The sequence below is a fragment of the Trachurus japonicus genome, chromosome 19 (assembly GCF_045865225.1).
Source record: "Trachurus japonicus isolate A0001 chromosome 19, Traja_1.0".
Classification (NCBI taxonomy): domain Eukaryota; kingdom Metazoa; phylum Chordata; class Actinopteri; order Carangiformes; family Carangidae; genus Trachurus; species Trachurus japonicus.
The window spans coordinates 11849422-11872246 of NC_140925.1; the positions used below are offsets into that span (position 1 = coordinate 11849422).

At 42.1% G+C, this 22825-nt stretch overlaps 3 protein-coding genes across 20 annotated transcripts in view; 1 reads left to right on the forward strand and 2 right to left on the reverse strand.

Moving 5' to 3' along the window:
* Window positions 1-104: 104 nt before the first annotated feature.
* Window positions 105-6195, reverse strand: lsm12b (LSM12 homolog b). The gene is made up of 5 exons (XM_085760731.1): window positions 6033-6195; window positions 3826-3959; window positions 2892-3001; window positions 1609-1735; window positions 105-723 (listed from the first exon to the last, which is right to left on the reverse strand). The coding sequence occupies exons 1-5, from the start codon at window positions 6157-6159 to the stop codon at window positions 631-633; spliced, it is 591 nt and encodes a 196-aa protein (XP_085616857.1). The 5' UTR covers window positions 6160-6195; the 3' UTR covers window positions 105-630.
* Window positions 6196-7033: 838 nt separating this feature from the next.
* Window positions 7034-12098, forward strand: g6pc3 (glucose-6-phosphatase catalytic subunit 3). The gene is made up of 6 exons (XM_085761400.1): window positions 7034-7382; window positions 8515-8621; window positions 8718-8808; window positions 8918-9036; window positions 9697-9838; window positions 11267-12098. The coding sequence occupies exons 1-6, from the start codon at window positions 7165-7167 to the stop codon at window positions 11607-11609; spliced, it is 1020 nt and encodes a 339-aa protein (XP_085617526.1). The 5' UTR covers window positions 7034-7164; the 3' UTR covers window positions 11610-12098.
* Window positions 12099-14128: 2030 nt separating this feature from the next.
* tanc2b (tetratricopeptide repeat, ankyrin repeat and coiled-coil containing 2b) overlaps window positions 14129-22825 on the reverse strand; it is a 164101-nt gene continuing 155404 nt past the window's right edge. For 15 of the 18 annotated variants that reach the window (XM_085761405.1, XM_085761409.1, XM_085761407.1 and 12 more), the window contains 5 exons: window positions 22354-22383; window positions 20681-20772; window positions 19962-20108; window positions 19732-19832; window positions 14129-18654 (listed from right to left, as the gene is read on the reverse strand). In XM_085761405.1, the coding sequence (XP_085617531.1) occupies window positions 16560-18654; window positions 19732-19832; window positions 19962-20108; window positions 20681-20772; window positions 22354-22383 (2465 nt within the window). In that variant the 3' untranslated portion in view covers window positions 14129-16559. The remainder of the gene's footprint in view (window positions 18655-19731; window positions 19833-19961; window positions 20109-20680; window positions 20773-22353; window positions 22384-22825) is intronic. The other 3 variants (XM_085761404.1, XM_085761402.1, XM_085761415.1) reach the window with 1 other exon arrangement.

Here is a 22825-nt window from a genome sequence, read left to right on the forward strand (position 1 = left end):
TCACCTCCCCAAGGTCGGGACCAAGCGAGGGTTTTGCACAGTGTGTTGGATTGAAAAACCCGTTCTTCGTGAGCTCTTTCAAAAAGTTGTTGAAAATTACAGTATTACAGTCAGAATTTTTGTTACTTTTATTTTAGAAAATGTCCTTTAAAGTGTGGCGTTTCAAGTCACATTTTGTTTAAAATACAGAAAATACAGACAGTAGAACATGGATACAGCAAAAAAAGGAAACAATGACAGAAAATAAAGCTAACAAGCCTTTCTGACTGCTCTAGTTTTCTCTTTTTGAAATGGAACTGAAGGCAAAGGAAGAAGGGCGGAAAAAAGAAAAAGGCTTCGGGGACAGGAGGGGAGGAGTGGGGGCAGAATGAGACAAGTTAGTTAAGGAAACTATGGTTGCTTTATGGTTCATGTTTAAATTATTCTTTATAAAGTCTAATTTAAGATTTAATCTTTCCTCTTTCTTTTTTGTCTTTTTTTTTCATTTAATGGTATTTTTGTTCTTCAGGATCCAGGGCCCTCAGCGCTCCTCCTTGTGGTCTCAGACTGAGGACAAGGAATGCCGACTTAGTCTGGCAGTGGGAACAAAACCACTCGCGTCGCCTTCCCTGGCCGACCCACACTGCCAACTCAAGAAGATAAAGTGGAGTCCTTCTGTGTTTGCTGTGCTTGTGTACGTTGCATGGACTTCTGACTTTCCACGTCTCTAAAATGTTTCTCAACCTGTGGAGGTAAAAAAACAAAAACAAACAACATTTATGGACAGTCTCAATGCAGGTTGTGAGAAAAAACAAGAAGCACCTGAAGCTGCTGATGATCCTTAAGATGCAAATAAGAAATTAAATGTAAATCTAATGTCATTGGAAACAGCTAAACAGGAGGGTATAAAGTTTCATCTATCTTTTATATACACACAACCAAATATTCTGATGATATACACACAGATATATGATCTGTGTTACGCGATAGAGAAATCAAAAATCAAAACTCACGTCGTTTGTGCAGTTAAAAAATTAATTATGAGAGATTTAACAGCCAGAAATTGGTTTGAGCTTCTTAAATGTGGGAATTTAATATTTCCTCTTGTTTTATTTACCAAACTGAAAAGCTTTGGATGATTTTCTTTTACAAAAATCAGGACAAACCAAGCCAATTTAACTGATGGATAATGAATCCAGTGAATCGTCAGTGACAGTGTTTGGTCTGACAACATCTCACAAAGAAAAAACGCAAACGTCCAAATTCTGTTTTCTAGTCTAGTTTTCTCTCTTTTTTAGTTTAAGTGATTTTTTTCCATTGCTGAAAAAATAAAACTGTTGAGCGTTGTTGCATCTACACAGAGTTGGAGCTGTGTGTGAGCTGTAATGTTGCAGCTCTGACAGTAAATCTCCATCAGCTGACTGTCAAACTGCAGCGGGCGCTGTGGTTAACCTCTGATGCAACTTCAACATGACTTTTCAGCAAGGGCAGTGTTTACAGGAACCTTTCACCTCCTACTTTATGATGCAGTTTAATAAAAATAGGAAGCGAATAGACCAGCAGACTTATTCATAGGTGATTGTTAAGTGAAATACTGTAGATAGAATAATAACGATAAATGATACTTACTATTTTGCGTACATGACTTAAAGCGCTTCCCTCTTTGCCTTTGCAGTTCTCAACCTGGTAAGGCGGTGAGATTACGACGTCGTCCATCACAATAATGTTCTTCTCCTGCCATTTACAGTCTTTGATGCTGCAAAGAAGAGTTAACATCATTTGAAAAGATGTTTGTTTGTGAAGCAAATCAATAGAAAGCGGCCGAGGAGGTCTGACTGACGCCGATTGTTCGTACTGCTTCTCTTTCCATTTTTGACTCCCAGCGCTTGGCTGTTGGTGGTCGTGTTGTAATCAGTTTGCCTTTTAATCTATTTGACATATTTGCCACAAAAGAATACAACTAATCTGCTGTGTAACCGAAAGTGAAACTAGATGTGAACAATAGATATGTTTGATATTTCATAGGAAATGGTCACTGGGGAGAAAAAAAAAGGAACAATGATAAAACTTGTAACTTGTAATATCTGACTCATTAAACTGGAAATCTGTGGGCAGCACAAATATTTGTGATGTCAGTTTCCCCTTAAGAAATTAGATGATAATTTTGTTGTGACTGAAGTTGCCAGTCAGGTTGTTCAATGCTAGGCTAAAACAGGTTCACAGATCCAAGACTAAAATCTGATCCTATCAAATACGTCACATAAAGTAACATGAATCTTTACAAACAGTGACACAGAACATGCAAGGAATTATCATGCTTTCATGCGAGTGGGAGTGTCAGGAGTGGAGGAGACTTTAGGGACTCGCAAATAAGCACGAATTGTCACCTTTATGTTTGTTGGGCGCTTAATAAAAAGGACAGGTGCACTGTATCTGTAGACAAAAACTATGGGGAAAAAACTGCTTTTTCATTCAACACTTTTTTTAAAATCTGCAAGCTGTTTTTTGTTTTGATTGGCCCACAAGTTCTCTGTTGAATTTTGTTTCAGTTTCAGATTTTATGACACGGGTCGAAGTCTTCACAAACCTGCTCAGTTACTAGAACTGCTCTGACTCAGGATCCTTCTCTATCAGCCCTTCAGCTCTAATCATGTGGTACAACATCATCATACGGGAAGTGAAATGTGATCATGGACGAAGGTGGAAAAGATTAACTATTAACACCAGGAAAGAAAAACATGTGTTGCCGCTTAGATCATGTCTTAATAATCTTACTGTGAACTGTTTTAATGTCTTTTGGGTCACCTGTTGAGATTTAATCTACAAGTCCATCTCAGGCGTTTTTTCCTACGAGTCGTTTCTGATCCTACTGTAAAACATTGTGTGTGTGTGAAACATCATGACATCCTTACGTTTTGTGAATAGTCTGGAATAGCTGTTGGCCCTCCACAGAAACCCCAGCACTGATTGCATAGGCTTGGGACAGCTTGTCCTCCTTTTCTGTCCGTGCTCGATTGGCAAGCTGCGAAGATTCGAAACAAGAACAAAAGGCATTCTTAACATCAGGCGTCACTGGATCCTATCGACTTATGATAAACTGGAATGACAACTGAATCATCTGTCATGTGGCAGATCAAGATATTGTTTCCCCTTCGTAGGTGACACATGGATGTGATTAATTGAGCTGTATCTAAATCTAAAGGCTAGTCTGATCTTGTAAAGGCGATCTCAGGGTTCAGATCAGTACACACACACAAATACACACACATTTAACTCTATATTACCAATGTAAAAGCTGCATCTGGGTATAATATTAAGCTTTTTGGTTGTTTGATCCATAGGAATCCATATTTCCACTCCAGAGTGTCATTTCACAGGTTCCTAAAAATGCAATGAGCCTTGTCCTCCACTAATTTGAAGGGCGCACACACACACACACACACTAACCAGTAAATCCCTTCAAATCCCTTCAGCTGAGAAACCAATTGTGATGGACAACCATTTTTTTGGAGCCTTCAGATGACTCTCATCAAGGTTTTTGCATTTAGTCACCTTTAAATACAGATTGAATACAACCAATGAAAATGCAAGATTTAAATTTGGACCTATATATTTCTGAGTTGTCCATCGTGCAATACTACGTTGATGCATCATTTGTTTTCTCATTCTGAAAGAGATCCAGGCTCGACACCCTGACCTCTGACCCTGTGGACCCACAGTTACATGCATAAAAATCTCACATTCACTTACAGTATATACACACATTTGATTTATTTCAGGGCCATCCATGTTTATCATTTCCATTGATGGCCACAAACCAACAGGAACAAAAGATGGTGGACTCACCTTGCTAACATTCAGTGATGCTAGTGGGGGTGGAGTCTCAGTGCGGTCATTTATTATGTCCACATCGGAAACATAGGCTAAGTTGATCAGGATGACGTCGTTGAGGTTTTGCTTACCGCTGGAGGCAGCACATTCTTTGAAGAGAAAAAGGTCAAGGCAACAAAACTTCATGACAAACGCATCACAGCACAACAAACTATGTCAGAAATGTCACCCTCGATGAACCTGAACGCCACTTTGGACTCAACAGAGGTGGCTATGACACAGAGCTGTGGCTGCCGGACACAGACGGTGAAAGGTAGTGCCAGTTACAGCGTGCAACTACCAAGAGCAGTGCTGCCACCTCTTGTAAGCATGGACAAATGAATGAAGTCTTGTTTGATGTGCATTGATTTCTGTAAAGTTCATGTACATACTACACAGCACCGGAGCAAGTGTTCACTTTGTCTGTAATCCTGAATGATGTTCCTTTACTGGAGAGTCCACTAAATCAAATGGCTTTTTGGGTAAATTACCCGATGGCATCCTTCCAAACTTTTGCATTCCTCTCAATAAATCCTGGCTTATTTTATGAAGTGCCAAATTAATAAATCAAACTGATCCGTAAGTTCTTGATCTTTACTTGCCCCGGTTTTCTTTTGGCTGAAGCCCTTTTTAATTTTTACAAGATTTATATTTTGAGTGAAATTCTTCACTTATGTAGAGAAATATATTCAAAACTTACAGGAAGATAAACGCCTCACGTTCCCCTCTTTCAGTAACACATGCATAGCCTTTGTGGGCTCTGATGCACAAACTAATTAGTGACATACTGATGGCACCAATGCTCTTTAATTTACAGGAAAACCTAATCCCAATGAAGATATAGGCTTGGACAGGGTTTAGTTTCTTATGGCAGTGAAGAATGACCTTACACTTTGACCTAAGTGATATAAATTCTCAATGTCAATTGTAATTTAACGTAGAAAATAGACTGATCTTAGTTTCATCTACATAACACAAAGCACCATATAGAAGTGCAGCCTTTTGTTGTATATTTGCATGTGAAGCTTGTCACATGCCTCCCAAAGATATACTCGCCTGTCAATAGGTTCAAACAAACGCTCAGGGCCTGTGACTACAAACTGTCAAAGGTCCACACACTATTGACTTCATTCATTCATTCGGCCTCAGCCCACATAGTGGCCATTATGGTTGTATATTGGGATTTAAAGTCAATGCAAGTCATGAGTTGATCCAGCAGCATGCCACCTTAGTGATGTCCATAGTACACACACACACACACACATTCACACACCCAATGAATGGGTGTAGACATGTTCACCACCGAGCTCTCGGTAGTTACAAATGAACTCATGATGCTCGTGCCACCTGAATCACATCGAAACGAAAACTGATATTTCACAAGCTGATCGTGTGTAAATAATTATAATATAATACAATACCGCCAGATACAATCCCGGGGGGGGGGAGCTCGGTTGATAATCTTGTGAATGCTAATGCCGTTAAATGAGCGGCTAGTAGCGGCGGTGTGTGAGTGTGTGTGTGGCTGACCGAAAGTTAGCACGTTAGCCGCGGTGCTAACGGCAGCCAGCTCGATTGTGGCGTGGAACGTTCACGGTGTCCATTCATTCATCTTTTTAGCTTTTTGAAAAATAGCCGTTAGCGTTTTCGTGTAAACGGCATCGGAACCCGCGAGCGGTAAATTTTAAAAAACAGGAGCGCGAGGCGAGGCGAGCACCGAACGCCAGTTAGCGTCGCTGCTAACTAGCAACGGTTTGTGCCCGTTGAGAGAGAGCAGCGGCAGCAGCAGCGGCAGCACACAGCCATGATGCCTTCAGTCAGTGGCTCCGTTGCCAGATAGTGATCCATGTTGAGGGTCTGGGCAAATACAATGAGTGGATTCAAAACACATGCACCTCCCGAGCGGATAGCGTGAACCGTGGAAATGACCCCGGTTACATCTTCAACAGAAAAGAGATGAGATGATGTGCGATGCGGGCAGCCACATCTTAAATGAACGTGTTTTAAAACGATGTGTAACTCAGCTGCTACTACCACGGATCACTATTTGACATGTTTTTCGGTTATACCCCTACAGGCCCTTTGCAGCCAGGCAAGCAGGCAGGCAGGCAGGCAGGCAGGGCAGGCAAGGCAAGGCAGGCCAGTCCGCCATCCGCAGCTCGACACAAACAAACAAAGGATACTCAGAGTTAACATCTTGGACTGGTAGTCAAACGCGACCACTTCTCCTTGCAGACGTTGGCCCAAGCAGGTGAGGCAAGAGACATGGCTCCCGACGCTGAAATACTCCCCCGGTCCAGGAGCCGCCATCTTCTCCGCCAGGAAACCGGAGCGCCTGCCTTACGTAAAAACGACGTGATTTCGTAGGGTGACGCAACCTGGGCGTGTCCAAAACCAAACACGTCGCGTTGTGGTCAATTATTTAAATATTTCACTCATCTGGACAATGCATTATTTGTTTGTTTGTTTGTTTGTTTGTTTGTTTGTTTGTTTGTTTGTTTGTTTGTTTGTTTTACAAATTATGACACAAAATTAGACAAATAGTTTTCCTTTCTAATTGCTTTTATATCCATAACGTAAGGTGTTAAAAATTAGACCCTCTTATACCTTTAAAAAGGTGATGGAGACCTGTACTATCTACCTCTTGCAACATAAACGCTATGAAAACGTTAAATATGTGCTATTATGTGTTATTATTTATATTTTTATAACCTTATACTATATATGTGTGTGTATATGGTGTATATGCACCATAACCCCTGGCGTTATATATTTTTTTCACTATTTTCTATTATTTATTATAATTATAATATTATTAATTATAATTAATGTATTGTATTATTATTATTCATTGTTTATTTGTTATTTTCCTTTCTAATGTTATCCCAGCACATCACTAATGTCATCTCAGCACTTATGATGTTTGTGTAAATTATGTGCAACAAATAAAGTTTAAATTAGATTTTTTTTTTAAAGGAAAGAAAAGACTTATATTTACAATTTAATTAGTTTAGCCTAACGTTGCACCATTAAATAACCACATAAACGCTGCATTTATGGATTAAAAGAGGCGTTATTTCTTTAATCGAAGTGATAAACGTGTGGCTTTGCTTTGTCTCCCATGATTCAAACCAACCAGCCGCCCTCTCCACTGCGACTGCTCCACCTACCGGACACGTGGCGGCACTGCGCGCTTCGCTGCAGCAGCACATCCACCCCAAAACACAAAACAAATCAGCCTTGCAGGACTTTATTTTATTTTTTATTTTTTTACCCACACATATTACACGTGTATTTTCGGAGGGGGGCGTAAGGATGGAGGCGGTTTACACCCAGGGCATCTGGATGGCTGAAACCCTCCAACAGAGGACGAGTGATCAGGAGAGATTCTGGCTTGTTGTCACTCACATTGGAGATCCTAAAGCTGCCTTCCTGCTCCTCTTCCCTTTCACCTATTTCATCAACAAACGAGCCGGAGTGGCGGTGCTGTGGGTGGCAGCTATATCAGAGTGGTTAAACTTGGTGTTTAAATGGTAAGATGTTTTAATTAATCAGGGATTCATTTTATTCTCCTCCTAAACGCCTCAGTTTCCTGTAGCATGTTAGCAAGTTTCAGTCGGTGGCACTTAGCTGTAATGTATATCTTCATTTCCTTTTTAAAAGTATCATTGTTTACATTTAGGTTTGACACAATTGTAGCCTATATTTTTATTCAGTTGACGTTGCAGCTTCCGGGACAATAGATGTAGTCTGTCCGACCTTATATACTGTCCGGGTAGAAATGGACGACCCCCGGAACCTTTCATCATACACACGTTACAGTGCAGTTTGTATGTAATTTTTTAGACTTAGAGATACTTTATTGATCCCAAAGGAAATTCAATATAATATAATATAATATTGGTTCATCTCAATGAAATAGAATATCATGGAAAAGTCAATTTACTATAGTTCAAGTCAAAACCCCTCAGCCACTGTTGAGTGCATGTAGATGAACATACTTTTCCATATTAAAAATGCTTTATTATTTTTTTTTTAATCAAAAAAAATTTTAGATACTGAATTTTAGGTCTTCATTAAACGTAAGCCATAATCATTATAATTAAAATAAATTAAATAAATAAAGACATGGAATGTTTCATTCTGTGTGTAATGGATCTATAATGTATTAGTTTCACTTTTTGAATTGAATTATTGACATAAATAAATAAACGTTTCCATGATATTCTAATTAATTGAGATGTACTACCTGTATAATATAATATAATATAATGGCATGGTAGAGCAAAATAACATATAAATTATGTACATCAATATGATATGAGATAAAATACTAAAATTAGAATAAACACAAGAAACGGTGGCAAATTAAATCTGCATAATGTATAAATTGTGCAATGGTAGAAAGAACTGTGCAAACAGAGCTGTGCAAAGAGTTGTTGTTATTGTTTTTTCCCAAGCCGTAGCTGGGCAGTGTTGTGCATTTTTATGGCCTGGGGTACAAAGGACCTGTCTGTCCAGTATTTGTGGCTTTCCCCATGGGTTTATTAAGAACCAGACAAAGGAAAAGGGAAAAGAGTGAACAGAAATGAAAAATAATTTAAAAACATTACAATTGTCAGCTATTATAATAATGTGTTTGTAATGTTTGTTTGTTTTTACTAGGATGCTGTTTGGCGAAAGACCATTCTGGTGGATAGGTGAATCACGTCTGTTCGTCAACAAGCAGCCCAAAGTGCATCAGTTTTCCTCCACCTGTGAAACGGGGCCAGGTGAGAAGTCCCAGAGAAAAAAATATATAAATAGTGACACACTTACTTACACTTGAAGAGCCAGAGACTATAAGCTAAAAGGCATCTGTCTCTCAGGGAGTCCATCGGGACATGCGATGGTGACAGCAGCGGTGTGGTGGGTTGTGGTGTCCTCACTGGGGTCATTTATTTACTCCCGTACTCACAGGTATGAACCTTTTAAAATTCATACATAAATATTCTTGTCCTGGCTTTTTGAAAATGATAAGATAATCTTAAAAGAACTGGAGGATGAATCTTTTCCCCTGTGCCGTCAGTCTGGTGTTATCAGCTGCTCCTTATCTCTTCTACGTGTTGATGCTGGTGGCAGTCGGGATCTCCAGGATCTTCATCCTCGCCCACTTCCCTCACCAGGTCGTCGCCGGCTCCATCACAGGTCTGTATACACGGTCATATGCAAGATGAGATATTATGGAGTATATGATAGTAGCCTATAATACATTTTCTGGAAAACCACATGAGAAATAAGAGAAATTCAAGAGCAAACTGAAGATTCATCTTTTTAGTCTTGCTTTCAACTGAATCTCTATTCTTCTTCTTATTATTATTATTATTAATAATAATAATGTTAGTTATACTGTTTTATTATTTTACTTACTCACTGTTTTAATATCATTGTCTTATAAGTTTGCTGATCTTATCATTATCAGTCTATGTTTTAGCATGTTTTAATTTTGTTATGTACATATTGACTTCTCCTACTCCTTTTATCTGTTTTATTCTGTTTTCATCTTACCTTTTCTTATATTAACGGTCTTACCTTAATATATTAAGGTAAGACCCAGCTCTGTTTATTCTCTTTTACACCTCATTTTGAAAGGCTCCAGTGTTTCCCCATAAGTGATCACTGTTAAGATAGTGTTTCCTGAGTTCAGCTCAATCCCTGCTTTTAAATATTCCAGAATAAACAAACAAAGTTTGATTGATTGAAATATTGAACGAATGATTATGGTAAATATCATCTTCATATCATTAAGACTGCACTTGTTCGCAGGAAGTTTCCAAGTATAATTTTTCATTGAACTGTCCTGTTCAGGTTTCATCCTGGGGGTTGTCCTGGGCCGTAGAGTACCAGAAGGGCGCCCCCTGCTGTTCTTCTTCAGCTTCAGCACCGGTCTTCTGCTCAGCGCTCTGCTGCTGCACACAGGACTACAGCAGCTGGGCATCGACCTCTCCTGGTGAGTCCCTGCACCCTATTCATGTGCACAACCAGTCAAAAGTTTGGACACACCTTCTCATTCAATGTTTTTATGCTTTTATAGGCTTCTTTATTTATTTGTTTATTTATTTATGTATCTGACCAAGAGCGATGTTTTACATTTCATTTACACTTGTATTGGCATTCTCCTTTTAGCTTATGTACGTGTGTGTGAGTGCGGTATGGTTATGTGTGCATATATATATTTAATTATTTGTGTTTTACTGCTACAGTCGTGCACCTTGTTTTTGCATTTCACTGCACTGTTTTTAACTCTATCTATCTATCTATCTATCTATCTATCTATCTATCTATCTATCTATCTATCTATCTATCTATCTATCTATCTATCTATCTATCTATCTATCTATCTATCTATCTATCTATCTATCATTAATTTCTTCTACATTGTAGATTCATACTGGAGACATCAAAACTATGAAAGAACACATATGGAGTTATGTAGTAAACCAATGTTTTAGATCTTAGTTTTTTCGAAGATGCCACCTTTTGATTTGGTGACAGCTTTTTGCAAACTCTTGATATTCTGTCATTGGCTTCATGAGGTCGTCACCTACAATAGTTTTCCAACAGTCTTGAAGGAGTTCCCAGAGGTGCTGACTGAGCACTTGTTAGCTGTTTTACCTTCACTCTGCAGTCCAACTCATCCAAAGCCATCTCACTTGCGTTTAGGTCAGGTGACATTTACAGTAACACCTCTGTTTTAATTAATAGTTAGAGAGCCTCACCTCTGATCTGATCTGATCTCATTACTATTATTAGTAAATTGAATAATTCTTTTTTTAATTTATATAGTGCAATACAGGGTGAGGCCACATAATCAAATAATACAGGGGTGCAACATAGGTGATTAACAAACAACAGCACAGCAGGAACAAGACTCAAAATAGGCAAAGAGAGAAAAGAAGAACCTGTCAAATGTCAAAATAACGGTGGGCTTTGTGTATGTGTATTATTTGTGTGTGTGTGCATGTGATTGATTTCTTGTGTGAGATATTTGGACCAGGAGAGAGTACAGTAGTAAGTCAAAGAGAGAATGAGAGAAAATTAGAGAAAAAAGAAAAATAAATAATTAAAAATAAGAAGTAATAATAAGTAGAATCATTCTTAAACAATCACTACTGGTACTTGTTGGGGGAACAATATTTCATTTTTTATGTACATGTCTTTTATGTACATTGGTGCATAAGAAATGACAAATAAAAATTCTTGTAATCTTATGTTTACTACTTAACTCCTTCATAGTTTTGATGTCTTCAGCATGAATCTACAATGTAGAAAGTAATAAAAAATTAAGAAATACTGTTGAGTGAGAAGGTGTGTCCAAACCTTTGACTGGTGGTGTAAATATTGGACACAGATTGAACTCCAATGTTGAACTCCACAGGTCCATCACTTTGGCCAAGAAGTGGTGCAGCCGAGCCGAGTGGATCCGTCTGGACACGGCGCCGTTCTCCTCCCTCACCCGGGACTGCGGGGCCCTTCTGGGTTTGGGTCTGGCCCAGTACTGGAAGCCTGGAGGATGGTCTCTACCTTGGGCTCCCAGGGCTTTGTCGCTGGCTTTTTCCTCCATGGGACTTTACCACGTGAACCGCCTGCCGCTCCCGGTCCGACCGCAGCTCCTCTTCTACACTCTCTTCTTTGTCAAATTTGTCATCGTGCCTCAGATCGTCATGGTGCTGGTACCTGGACTGGTTCACCTTTTCACAGGCAAACGGAAGAAGGACTAGAGGCTGCGCTTTCACAGGACTATATCTTTGTTCTGAATGGTTTATGAAAAGACTTTAAATGTCTTTTTTTTGGCGTATTTACTGCAGCTGAAGTCTTAGTTAAGTCATTCCACATAGTTTTTTCCCTCAGGATTCAATCAGCAGTCATTTTTTGTTTACCTTTGTTCATTTGTTTGTCATTTTACGTTTTTGATTTTCTTAAAAAATATATGGGTCTTATATCGGACAGTTGTATTTTAGTTTGAATACTTCTGCTCCACATGTCAGTTAAAATGTCTCAGTTTCGAGGTGCTGTGCATCAAAAATACGACATGACTTTACATTTCTTTTAGGCGAGACCTGCTGTACTGTAGCTGCAGATCATCTGTGCTGACTTTATTGACAATCTTTTGTTCCTCAGACCTTTATCAAGTGGATTATGTGTGTAAAATGAGAAACAGTGCAGGTCTGAGGACCAAAACAAAAATAAAACCTGTGATCTAGTCTGAGATACCGAGTGGGATTCCTTTCAACCTTCAGCTGTGTAGGATGTGTTTTGGTGTCCTACAGGTTTTCATGTTTTGGGGTTAAAAGTTCACCAGATGTGTGGTTTTGTAATATACAACAAAAACCATTACCTGAAACAGTAAAACTACTTAAAAAGTTAGGGATATTTGACAAGAATATCCCTATAAAAAGTTCATGCTACAGTGATATTCTATCATTAAAGCCTTTTAAGTAGAAAGATGCAATGTTAATGTCTTAATCTCAAACAAAAGCTAACAACAGTGGCGGCTGAAGCACAACAAAAGTCTTAATGTCTCAATAACTTGATCAGTTTGATCAAAGTGTTGTCTTGGTCTCATGATGTCAAAATTTGAACATCATGAAGAGGAGAGGGAGAGAGAAGAGGACCAATTGATCCACTAAATCAGACGGTGCTTGTGATTTTTGTGGTTAATCCCTAGAGAACAGCATGTTATTCAATAAGTACTGAAGCATTGAACAATTGGACATGTGCATTCAAAAGTTTAGAGAAGGTTAAATTAAGTTCACCTGTAAAGGTTATAGTGCATTTTAGGTGCATTTTGAAATTTAATCCAAAAGCCAAACTTCCCTAACTTTTTGAGAGTATAATGTAGTTTTGTTGTTTTGTTGTAACTTTTTACCATTAAGAGATTGGATCAAATGTGTGAGGGGTTTTCAGTTGTGATAAATCCACATGGAAACATCACCTGACAATCTGCAGTTGCCCCTCGAAGCATTTTAGCCTCTTTGAGCTCATTGTGTTGAATTGCGAGTTGTGGCTCAGTGACTCTCAACTGCATCGTGTGCAGACACACAACAACACGCTGTTGTCGACTTGGTAGTGTAAAAGCTTCTGTAGCTCACTGTGGCATCAGAGAGACACAACACGAGCAACTAGCTGGTTGAACAACAGAGGAGCGTTTATCAGCTGAAGAGACACATCATTGATCAGTGAGCGCTCTGATTGGTCCATATTCATTTTTATGTGTAAATAGGCGACTTAATAAGACGTCAGTGTCAGTTTGTCCCATCGCCACCAAGTAAAAAAAAAGAAAAGAAAAAAGCTTTATAAATATTTTATATATTTCCAAGGTCAGTGTATTGAATTGCATTATGCTGTATAGAAGTTTATTATTGTGTCAACACAATGGTGTTTAATGTGGTTTTTTTGGTCTGAAACAAAAATAAAGAATTAAAACGAACATGTGTTAAGTAAATAACTGATATGCCGGGCGTGTTTCAGTTGGTAACCATTTATAAATATGTTTTTTTTTCTTTCCTCCCCCCCTCCCCAATACATAGGGTTTGACTGTACAGATTACAATCAGTTATCATGAGATAAAAACACATTCTTTTTTATTGTTTTTAATTAAACTTTTTATCACAGCGATCTGAAAGCTCACATTTACAGACAAGAGAACTCTGCTCAGCAAGCAAAATACATTAAAATAAAATAAAAGAACCTTTTTCCCTTTTTATCTGGCGAGGTTTAAGGAAAATGATAAGGATAGTTCAGGGATAGCAGTCTCCTTATCTTGATCCAAACACTGTATCACACACCAGAGTCAGGACACTGCTATACATGTTTCTGCTTGAGCTCATGGAAAGAATAGAACATGCATCAGACTATTTACAGCAAACTAATATACACAGACAGCTTGAAACCATACACCCTCAGATATCCTGAACTTAGAAGTCTTGTTTAAATTAAGTATAGTACAGTTTATACCTTCATTTTCTGTAAAGATAAGTAGGGCAGCTCTCTGGTAGCAGGATGGATCAACAGGAGACAGTTAGCAGGAGCCGTCTCTCTCTCTCTCTCTCTTTAGATATTTTTTATCTTTATTTAGAACCAAAATAAAACGTTACAGACAAATGGTCCATAACTTTTCGCACATATACAAATACCTTGAATATTCTCATTATTCCACTTTATGAGTCAAACTCCAAATATGGAGTTTATGGGTACTGAAATGTCAGTCATCTTATTATTATTATTTTTTTTTTTAAAGTTTTCTTTTTTTGTTGCAGTAGATTGATTGAACTTATTTTCAAGACGTGTGCAGGACCAGTGGATTAGACTGGCCGGATCTGGAGTTCGAGGACTTCGATGGCTATTTATCATGGATAATTAAATATGATCGACCTCTTGAAACAGACTTTGCTTTTCTAAACGGACCCGAGCTGGACGGAGTGGAAACATCTGAGCCAGTATATACAACTTGTGCTAGAAAGTCTATACATCTTCACCAGTTTAAAAACATTGTTTGCTCCTCATACTGTCATTCATCACTGCTTTGTAAATCATATAATTATAGTAATAATAATAATAATAATAATAATAATAAGTGTCTATGATAGTCTGTTATCACCGGCCAGAGGTCTGACCCATCACACACCCACTTTCTCCAAATTCAACACTCGTAACAACACGGTAAGTAAAATACATAAAGTGCACCCTTAGTTAAGAACTTAACAGGCATTTTTAGTGCAGAGGTGGCGGAGTAAAAATGCATCATGGGTAAAAAGAAAACAGCACAAAATAAAATGCACGAGAAAGGGAAAACGTCTGTAACAGTGGTCGTGTATGCATTTGCTTGCTTTTAGTCGCTGAGCACTATCCATGTTAACCCATCACTAGCATATGTACTGTTCCTTCTGCTGCTTCTCTTACAGTGTCGTCACGGACCGAGGAGGGACAGAGGCTAACTTTGACACTCATCCACCACAGGATTATTTATTTTTTAATATTATTAGGCTATTATTTCTTTTTTAATTTGTTCAACCAGTGTCATTCAGATAAAGAAACTTGGATGTTTCTGTGGCTAAAGATTCACACTACAAACACATTTATTGCACTCGAGGCCTATTTTTTTCTGCCTGATAAAGCAATCTGTCCTCAAAAGAAGAAAAAAAAACCCACATGAGGTCGTACAAAATCATAGCAAGCAATGTTTTTTTTAACATGTAGGCTATTCAAAGATGTTTAAAGACAGGGAGCTAGACAAATAAGTCAGCTAAAGTTTGAGGTCTTTCAGCCTTGACAGCTGGTTTAACTCCACACTAAGGCATATCATGAGGTCTGTGACACAAGAACTGATGCTGAACGGAGAAAAAGAAAATCATAATTAAACCTCAGAGTGATTTAATCAACTGAAAATGATGCAGTTTTGAAGCAACAGCAGCAGCAGCAGTAGTAGTTTTATTCTAACATCAGCTTCAAAGCCACAGACCTTTTCTTTTTTAATAAAAAAAAGGTGCACAGCAGCACTTTCTAATGATCTGGGTTAGTTTTCAGTCTCTATTTGTGTCTGTCGACTCAGAACTGAAACTATTTGCTGCTCGATCGACTGATTTCAGTCATTTTCCGAACAAAAACTCACCACCTGTAAAGTAAACATCTGTCTGTTTGTCTGTCACTTTACCTTGGATACGTATTTTTTTTTACCAATATCTGACATTTTGCCCTCCCTAAAACAAAAACAAAAATCAGCAGATGAATGAATTATGAAAATAATCATTAGTTGCAGCCCTAGTTTACATTATTGAGGACGTACTGCAGCATAAAAAGCATTCTCTTGCATTACACCACAACAAAATCTGTTTTTATTTTGACACAAAAGAGGTAATAATGTCATTCAAAGTTGGTCTGTGTCCCTCCTTCCTAACCCTGGTCTGTTCTCCACATCCATATGACTAGCAGTGGGACACAAAGGCAGGGTTAACAGAATACAATTCAAAACGCAAACTATGTTTCCTTTTATTTCTATGTACAATATATAACTTAATTATAAATATTGTCATTTTTCTCTAAGTACTGAGTTGTTGTTGTTGCCATTTTTGTATTTTCTGAGCAATGTACAGTATTGAACATATAATATTGTATTACATAGAATAGAGCCTACTAGCAACCTTGGTTAAGAGCACACTTTGAAAGAACAGAAGATGGATACAGAGTCCACGAGTAGAGTCCGATGATTTTTAGTACTTTCACTCTTTGACGGTCCTGTTGTGTTCGCTTGTTGTGGGAACTTTGGGCCACACAACGTTTTTTTTGGAAGTGCACTGGTCTTTGATTCAGTGTGAGATCAGAACTTAGGACGCTCCTGTTATCCTACCTGTGTGCAGAATATGATAATGAAATAATCGCTTCACTGTTAGTTATGCTTTTTCATATAAGATAATGTCTAATACCCTAAAGTGTGTGTGTAGGTGTGTGTGTGTGTGTGTGTGTGTGTGTGTGTGTGCGCCGGCTGTGTGGCTTCCTCTCTGACTGGATCTGTCTCTCTCTCGTGTGAGTTTTTCTTTAAGACAAGTTTTGTCCAGGTCGCATGTACGGTACACGGTTTTCGCGCAAACAAACTATCCTTTTTTCTCTTCTCTAAACTCCCAGTCCGAGCCACCGGTCGGTCGGTCGGTCGGTCGGTTCACAGACGATGGCGATCACACGTTCGACTCCACAAACGGTCTCTTTGGTTTGATAGGGGAGGGGGGGCCTTGGGTGCGGGAGTCACGCGAGAGCTGGCGGTACATGTTGTCCTGGTAGGCCTGAGCCACGGGCAGAGTCCTCGCCACCTTCACGTCCGGGTAGGTGGGCACCTGGCTGACCCTCTCCAGGATGTCCCCGCCGCCGCCGCCGCCTCGGGAGCCGTTGGCGAGCTTGCCCAGCGAGGGGGGCGGGGTCTGCGAGTAGTAGTCCTCCTCCAGCAGGTGTCCGTTCTGGGCGTTGTTGGTCTTGTTGTAGTAGGCGATGTTCCCCAGCGAGGCCGGCGGGCTGTAGGTGGAGCCCTGCTGCACCAGCTGGCCCGGCGAGGTCGGGCTGATGGCGGCGTCCATGGACGTCATGCCCCGGGACCGCGAGGGCTGGTGCAGGTACTGCTGAGTCCGCGCCGTCTTGTCTATGATGCCCATGAAGGGCGTGTTCCGCGAGCGGGTGGTCTCGCCCTGATATAACCCGCCGCCCTGCGAGGGAGAGATGGGGGAGATGTCGTCGCAGGCGCGCTCGTACGTGGCCTGCAGGGGGATCTCCATCTGCTGGATGGAAGACGACGGGCGGAAACCGGGCGCCAGGTTGGACGTGGATCCGGTGGAGATGTTGTTGCTGGACGGCGAGAAGCGGAGGCCGACGCTCTGGGAGTGGATGAGGGGCCGCGGCGTGGGCACGTGCTGCTTCATCTCGGTGGTGTTGGCGCTGACGGGGCGCCGCACCATGTGGGGGATCTCAGGAGAGCCCAGCTGACAGGGGGGCATGGCGTTGGCGCGCTCCAGCACGTGTTCCGAGACCGGGTAGTAGGCGGCCGACTGGCTGCGGCTGATCTGCGGCGTCTGGCTGTAACGCATGCCCCCCGCCGGGCCCCCGCTGCTGGCGCGGTAGGCAGAGGAGGGGCGCTGGGGTAGCTCGTCCTTCAACAGGCCCGACTCCATAACCCCTCCTCGGCCGCCGTGCTGACAGAGGGCGCCGGAACTGAGGCTGGCCTGGACCTGCGGCATGGAGCGTCCGTCCAGCGACGGTTGGTACACCAGCCGGCTCTCCACGTCCACCGAGCCGCCCTGGTAGCGCCCGCCGACGCCGCCCATGGAGTGCCCCATCTGGCCGACGTAGCCGCTGTTGCCCATCACCACGCTGCTGGGCTGGTTCGTGCGGACGATCTGCGCGATGGACGGCTGCAGGCGGAGGCCCTGCGCCGTGTGGTGCTGCGAGGACAACGACGGCTGCGAGCTCAGCTGGAACGAGCGCTGGCTGCTCATCTTCGACAGCGGCGATTTGGGCCGGCCGGGGAGCTGCTCCGCCGTCTGGTAGCGCACGGGCGAGCCGGACTGCGAGCGGTACAGGCAGACGCTTTCTACCGGCGGGCTGGCTCTGTACTGGGCGGCCCGGCGGAGAGGCGAAGGCGGCGGGCTCTGGTGGTGGTCCATCCCCTGACCCCCGGTGCCCATCGGGGGCGGGCTGAAGCGGTAGGACGGCTGGTGCACCGGGGAGGTGTGCGGCGGGCTGTGGCGGTAGTGGGAGTTCTGATGCGTCGGGGACAGCGAGGGCGACGTGGGCTGGTACGAGCCGCGGGTCGGCGAGGACATGGAGGAGGAGGTGGGGTGGTACTCGTAAGGCGGACCCCCGGTTAAGTAGATCTGATCCGGATGCGTCGGGGAGAGCGGCGGGCTCTGGATGATGGGGAGGCTGGAGGGGTTGGCGAGGGACTCGGGCGGCGGCAGCCCCATGGACATGGCCTCCAGCTCCTGCGCCAGGTAGTCCTCGTCCTCGAACAGGTCCTGGACCGGCTCCATGTCCTCCAGACGGGGCTCCGGGGGAGGAGGGGGGAGGGGCATGGACAGGGACAGGGACAGGGACTCCTCCTCCTCCGGGGGAGGCGTGGGGGGAGGGGAGGGAGGGGGCTCCAGCTCCAGGTCCTGCTGCTGCTGCTCCTCCTGGCTGAGCGCGTGACACTCCTCCTCCACCCGCTGGAGCAGCCGCTGGATCTCTCGGTTGTTGGGGCACTGCTTTATGGCTTCATTCAAGTCCTCTAAGGCTTCAGGAAATTGTCTGGAGGGAGGAGAAAAGATATTTAGATGTCATGATTACTTGTTTTAAAGGGATAGGTCAACATTTTGGAAAATTCTCCAATCACCGTAACCCCTATAGTCATAGCAGTAGGTTCATCACCTTTAATTATCGGTGCATGTTGTTTTGAGATCTGCGGGGCAGAGACGTGAGCTGCTCAGTGAACACAATGGAGGTGAATGGTACAGGTCCCCTGTCCCTCATCAAACTCATCAAATACACAATCCAACAACTCCAAAACGCTCTGGTGGACAAGTTGTGACCTGCACATTCACCATGCTATGAAATAATCATGAATATTTTTTAATTACACATGACTACTTGCACTTTTGAAATCAATCCGCCCAGCAGACGTGTCTGGAATGTAGTTCCAGCTACGCTTTTGCCTCGAAAACAACTTTGTTTCGTAATGTTACATTATTATCTCATAGCATGGTGAATGTGCAGGTCACAACTTCACCACCAGAGAGTTTTGGAGTTGTTGGATTGTGTATTTGATGAGTTTGATGAGGGACAGGGGACCTGTACCGTTCACCTCCATTGTGTTCACTGAGCAGCTCACGTCTCTGCCCCGCCGATCTCAAAACAACATGCACCGATAATTAAAGGTAATGAACCTACTGCTATGACTATAGGGATAATGGTGATTGGAGAATTTTCCAAAATGTTGAACTATCCCTTTAAACGCCACAATTATTTAATCATAAAGATTCCTGTCTAAACCATAACGACAGATCAGTGCAACTCACACGAAATAAAAACAAAGTTACAAAAGAACAGACAATTAATAACTTTAATATTTCCCCTGGAGGATTAATAATTGGTCATACATTACTTAAAATATTTTGTGTATATAATTAATAACGTAACTATATTTTGACTTAATTTGATTTACACATTCATAGTGTTGTGAAATTAATTATAAACGGAATATCGTGATTATTTCTCTGATAATAATCGTACCAAGAGAATCTATAATAGTGACATCACTAGTTCAGAGTTGTATGGAAGAGAAGAGGGTGGACCAGAGAGTGAGGGGTGTTTATCAGGAGTTTGTACCTGCTGCTACGCTTGGCTCGTGCCCTGGCGTAGTATGCTTCGTATGATTTTGGTTTCAGTTCAAGTGCCTTGGTAGCAAATTCCTCAGCCATCCCAAAGTCCTGGAGATGACGGAGCAGAGGAGAAACACACACACACACGTTAGTTAAAAGCTACTACAGGAAACTTGATCAGCTGTTTTGGTTTTTGTTATTTCATCTCGTCTTCGTGGTCGTCTGCTGCCGACTCACGTTCATTTTCCTCCGACATCGGGACAGGTTGAGGAAGAGCGATACTTTTAGTTCCCTGAATGTCTTGAGGTCCTCGCTGAAGCCTTCGCGTGGAAACTTTTTGAGGGCGTACTGGTAACGCTGCGCCGCCTCCTTCACCTTCCCCTTCTGTGTGGGGCCGACAGAGAGAGAGAGACGCCGGGTTAGACTCCACTCACAGTTAGAACAAAGACCTAATCTACATCGACCATTGAGTTTTTACTGACTTCAAAAATAGACAAATTAAAGAGAAGTTCAAATTTAGAGACAGGAAAACATGCAGAATCGTGGTTAACCACAGTTTAGACCAGAGGTGTCGAACTCAGGATGAATTTGCCAAGTGTGAAAATTACATAGAAGATAGAAGAGGCATAATATTGTTGAAATTTCACTTTTTTATATATATATATATATATATATATATATAAAAAACTGTAAGCATCTTAATAATGTACTAAAACAAAGGGAAAAATTCAGAGTTATTTTTATTTATAGGTTATCATTTTACTGGTTCAGCCCACTTGAGATCAAATTGCGCTGTTTGTTTGAACTAAAATAAGTTTGACACCCCTGGTTTAGAGCCTCAAGGAAAACCATATTACTCCAAACCGTGACGGTTGCATTTAAAAGGATATTTATTAAACAGATGATCGATATCAATAAATCTACACTCTGAAATCCGAGGCCCGTCGTCCTCTGACCTTGTAAAAGCTGTCCCCCTCCTCGATGAGTTTGCTGAGTAAGATGATCATGATGTCGGGTTTGGAGGTGGCCATGGCCCATGTGGCCGGACCTGGGTAACACAGGGAGGAGCAGATGAAAAAAAAAAGAGGAGAAAACACACAGTGAGAAAGACACACAGTAATAAGCAGAAGAGGGAGGAAGGAGGGAGGGAAGGAAGGAAGGAAGGGAGGAGGGAAGGAGGGAGCGACTGGGAGTCACACTACACACAACAATAATAACAGGGGGTGAGGACGACAGTCAAAATAAAGGGAATGGATGAGAAAAGACAGGCAAACCACTGCAGAGAGAGGATTATAAAAGAATCTGCTCTGAACCCAGAGGACAGTGTGACCTCGCTGTGGGACGTCCGACCTGGGTCAAACAATATTTGCCAACAATGATTCACCTTTTTTGTTTTGTTATAGTGGAAATCGGATTGACATCGGACGAGATTCAAGTGCACATGAGCACCTTTTGAATTTTATTGATTCAAATTAACTAAATATATCGTCTGCAAATATGTTTACGCCCAGGCAAAACCCAGTGTAGATGTAACGGTACAAATTATAAAAAACAAAAAACAACAGTTTCAGTTTTACATTTCCTGTCTTGTCAAGAAGTGCAGATGTACAGTTAGTTATTCTTGGTGCTACAGGACTGACTAACCTCCGGGACGTGATTTAAAAGCAGGAAAGCACTAATCACCCCATAAAAAAACAAATGGGCGTTGTGTATTTACAGAGGAAAAAAAAAGAAAAATAAAGACTCTCGGTCCCCGGGGAGTGTTTTTATGACAAAAAAAAAATCCAAAATCAAACATTGTGTTTCCTGAGACTGATACTGTGTGTTTATACTGTATGTTGTGTATCTGCGCAACAGCAATCCTTGACATGTGGACACATACACACACCACAGAGATGGAAAAGGACAAGGGGGAGGGGAGGGAAGGAGGGAAAGGGAGGGAGGGGGGTATTGCACAAGGAGACACAAGCCGGACACGAAAAAACAAACAAAAAAACAAACAAAAAAAGGCAAGCAGGAGGGAAATAACAGAGCTGTGCAGGCGTTAGCTGTTAGCTGTCCCTCTGAGCTGGTGAAGGTGAAGTGGGTGAGAGCGGTGGGAGTGGGGATGCTGCTGACTGGCTGACTGGCCTAGCTGGGTTTATCACCTCAGTCTGTGGCGGTGGCGGTGGTGTTACAGAGAGAAATTACAGATACATGCTTTTCTTTTTTTTTTCTCCTTTCTTTCCGCTCAGTCACTACTACCACGCACGCAAAGTGTTTTCATCGTCATGCATCTGTGGGATGATGGAAAAAAAGGTTCAACACCTCGGTAAGACGACGACGTCACACAGGCTGGAGGCCGGGCGGGCGGGCGGGCGGGCGGGCGGGCATGCTTGTCATTGACCACTTTAAAAAAAAATCTACCTCTAGGGAAATCCCCGACTGCATCAGTGCTAATACCTTCTTTCTTTTTTCTTTTTTTTTTGCATGTTTTTGTTATTTGTGAGTTTTTGAGGAGGTTTTTTTTTTGTTGTTGTTGCAGCTAAGCTCGCCTGCCGACACTTAGGACGACACAGACAACACAGAGAGAGGAGATAGAGCTGTCAAAATGCCTGGTGGGGTGAGAAGTCGACAGCCTTGGCTTTACCTCGGGGCCGACTGGGCAGCGTCTGACATCCTGGGGCCGGAGAGAGAGTGGCGGGGGATAGTGAGGGGGGGGTGGGAGGCGAGAGAAGGAGTGTAGGAAGAGGTCATGAGCGAGGGAGAGGAGTGTTAGGGCAGAGGAAGGAAGGAAGGAGGGAAGGAAGGGAGGGAGGAATTGCCAGAGAAAACAGGGGTGTGGGAGTGCGTAGGAGCGAGAGGAAAGAGAAAGAGAGAGAGAGAGAAAACAGCGGGAGGGTGAAAGAGAAAGAGAGGTGATGGTGGTGGTGGTGGAGGAGGAGGAGAAGTGAGAAAAGGAACACAAAAAAAAGCAGCAGTGAGAAGCGAAGATAAGTGCCTCAGCAAAAAAATAGAAGAGATAAATAAATAAAAGAAATAATAATAATAATAATAATAAAAAGAGGAAACACAGATACCAAAAAGAAACATCGCAAGCGCTAATAACAACCTGTTTCTGA

Bases quoted from the DNA above. Each gene is read 5' to 3' on its own strand.
- lsm12b (XM_085760731.1), bottom strand. From the start codon at position 6,159: ATGGCGGCTCCTGGACCGGGGGAGTATTTCAGCGTCGGGAGCCATGTC. The intron at 3,960-6,032 runs GTATCCTTTGTT...TTCTCTTCAAAG, and splicing joins GTCCAAGATGTTAACTCTGA to AATGTGCTGCCTCCAGCGGT. The intron at 724-1,608 runs GTAAGTATCATT...TTACCTCCACAG, and splicing joins TAAGTCATGTACGCAAAATA to GTTGAGAAACATTTTAGAGA.
- g6pc3 (XM_085761400.1), top strand. From the start codon at position 7,165: ATGGAGGCGGTTTACACCCAGGGCATCTGGATGGCTGAAACCCTCCAA. The intron at 8,809-8,917 runs GTATGAACCTTT...CTGTGCCGTCAG, and splicing joins ATTTACTCCCGTACTCACAG to TCTGGTGTTATCAGCTGCTC. The intron at 9,037-9,696 runs GTCTGTATACAC...TGTCCTGTTCAG, and splicing joins CGTCGCCGGCTCCATCACAG to GTTTCATCCTGGGGGTTGTC.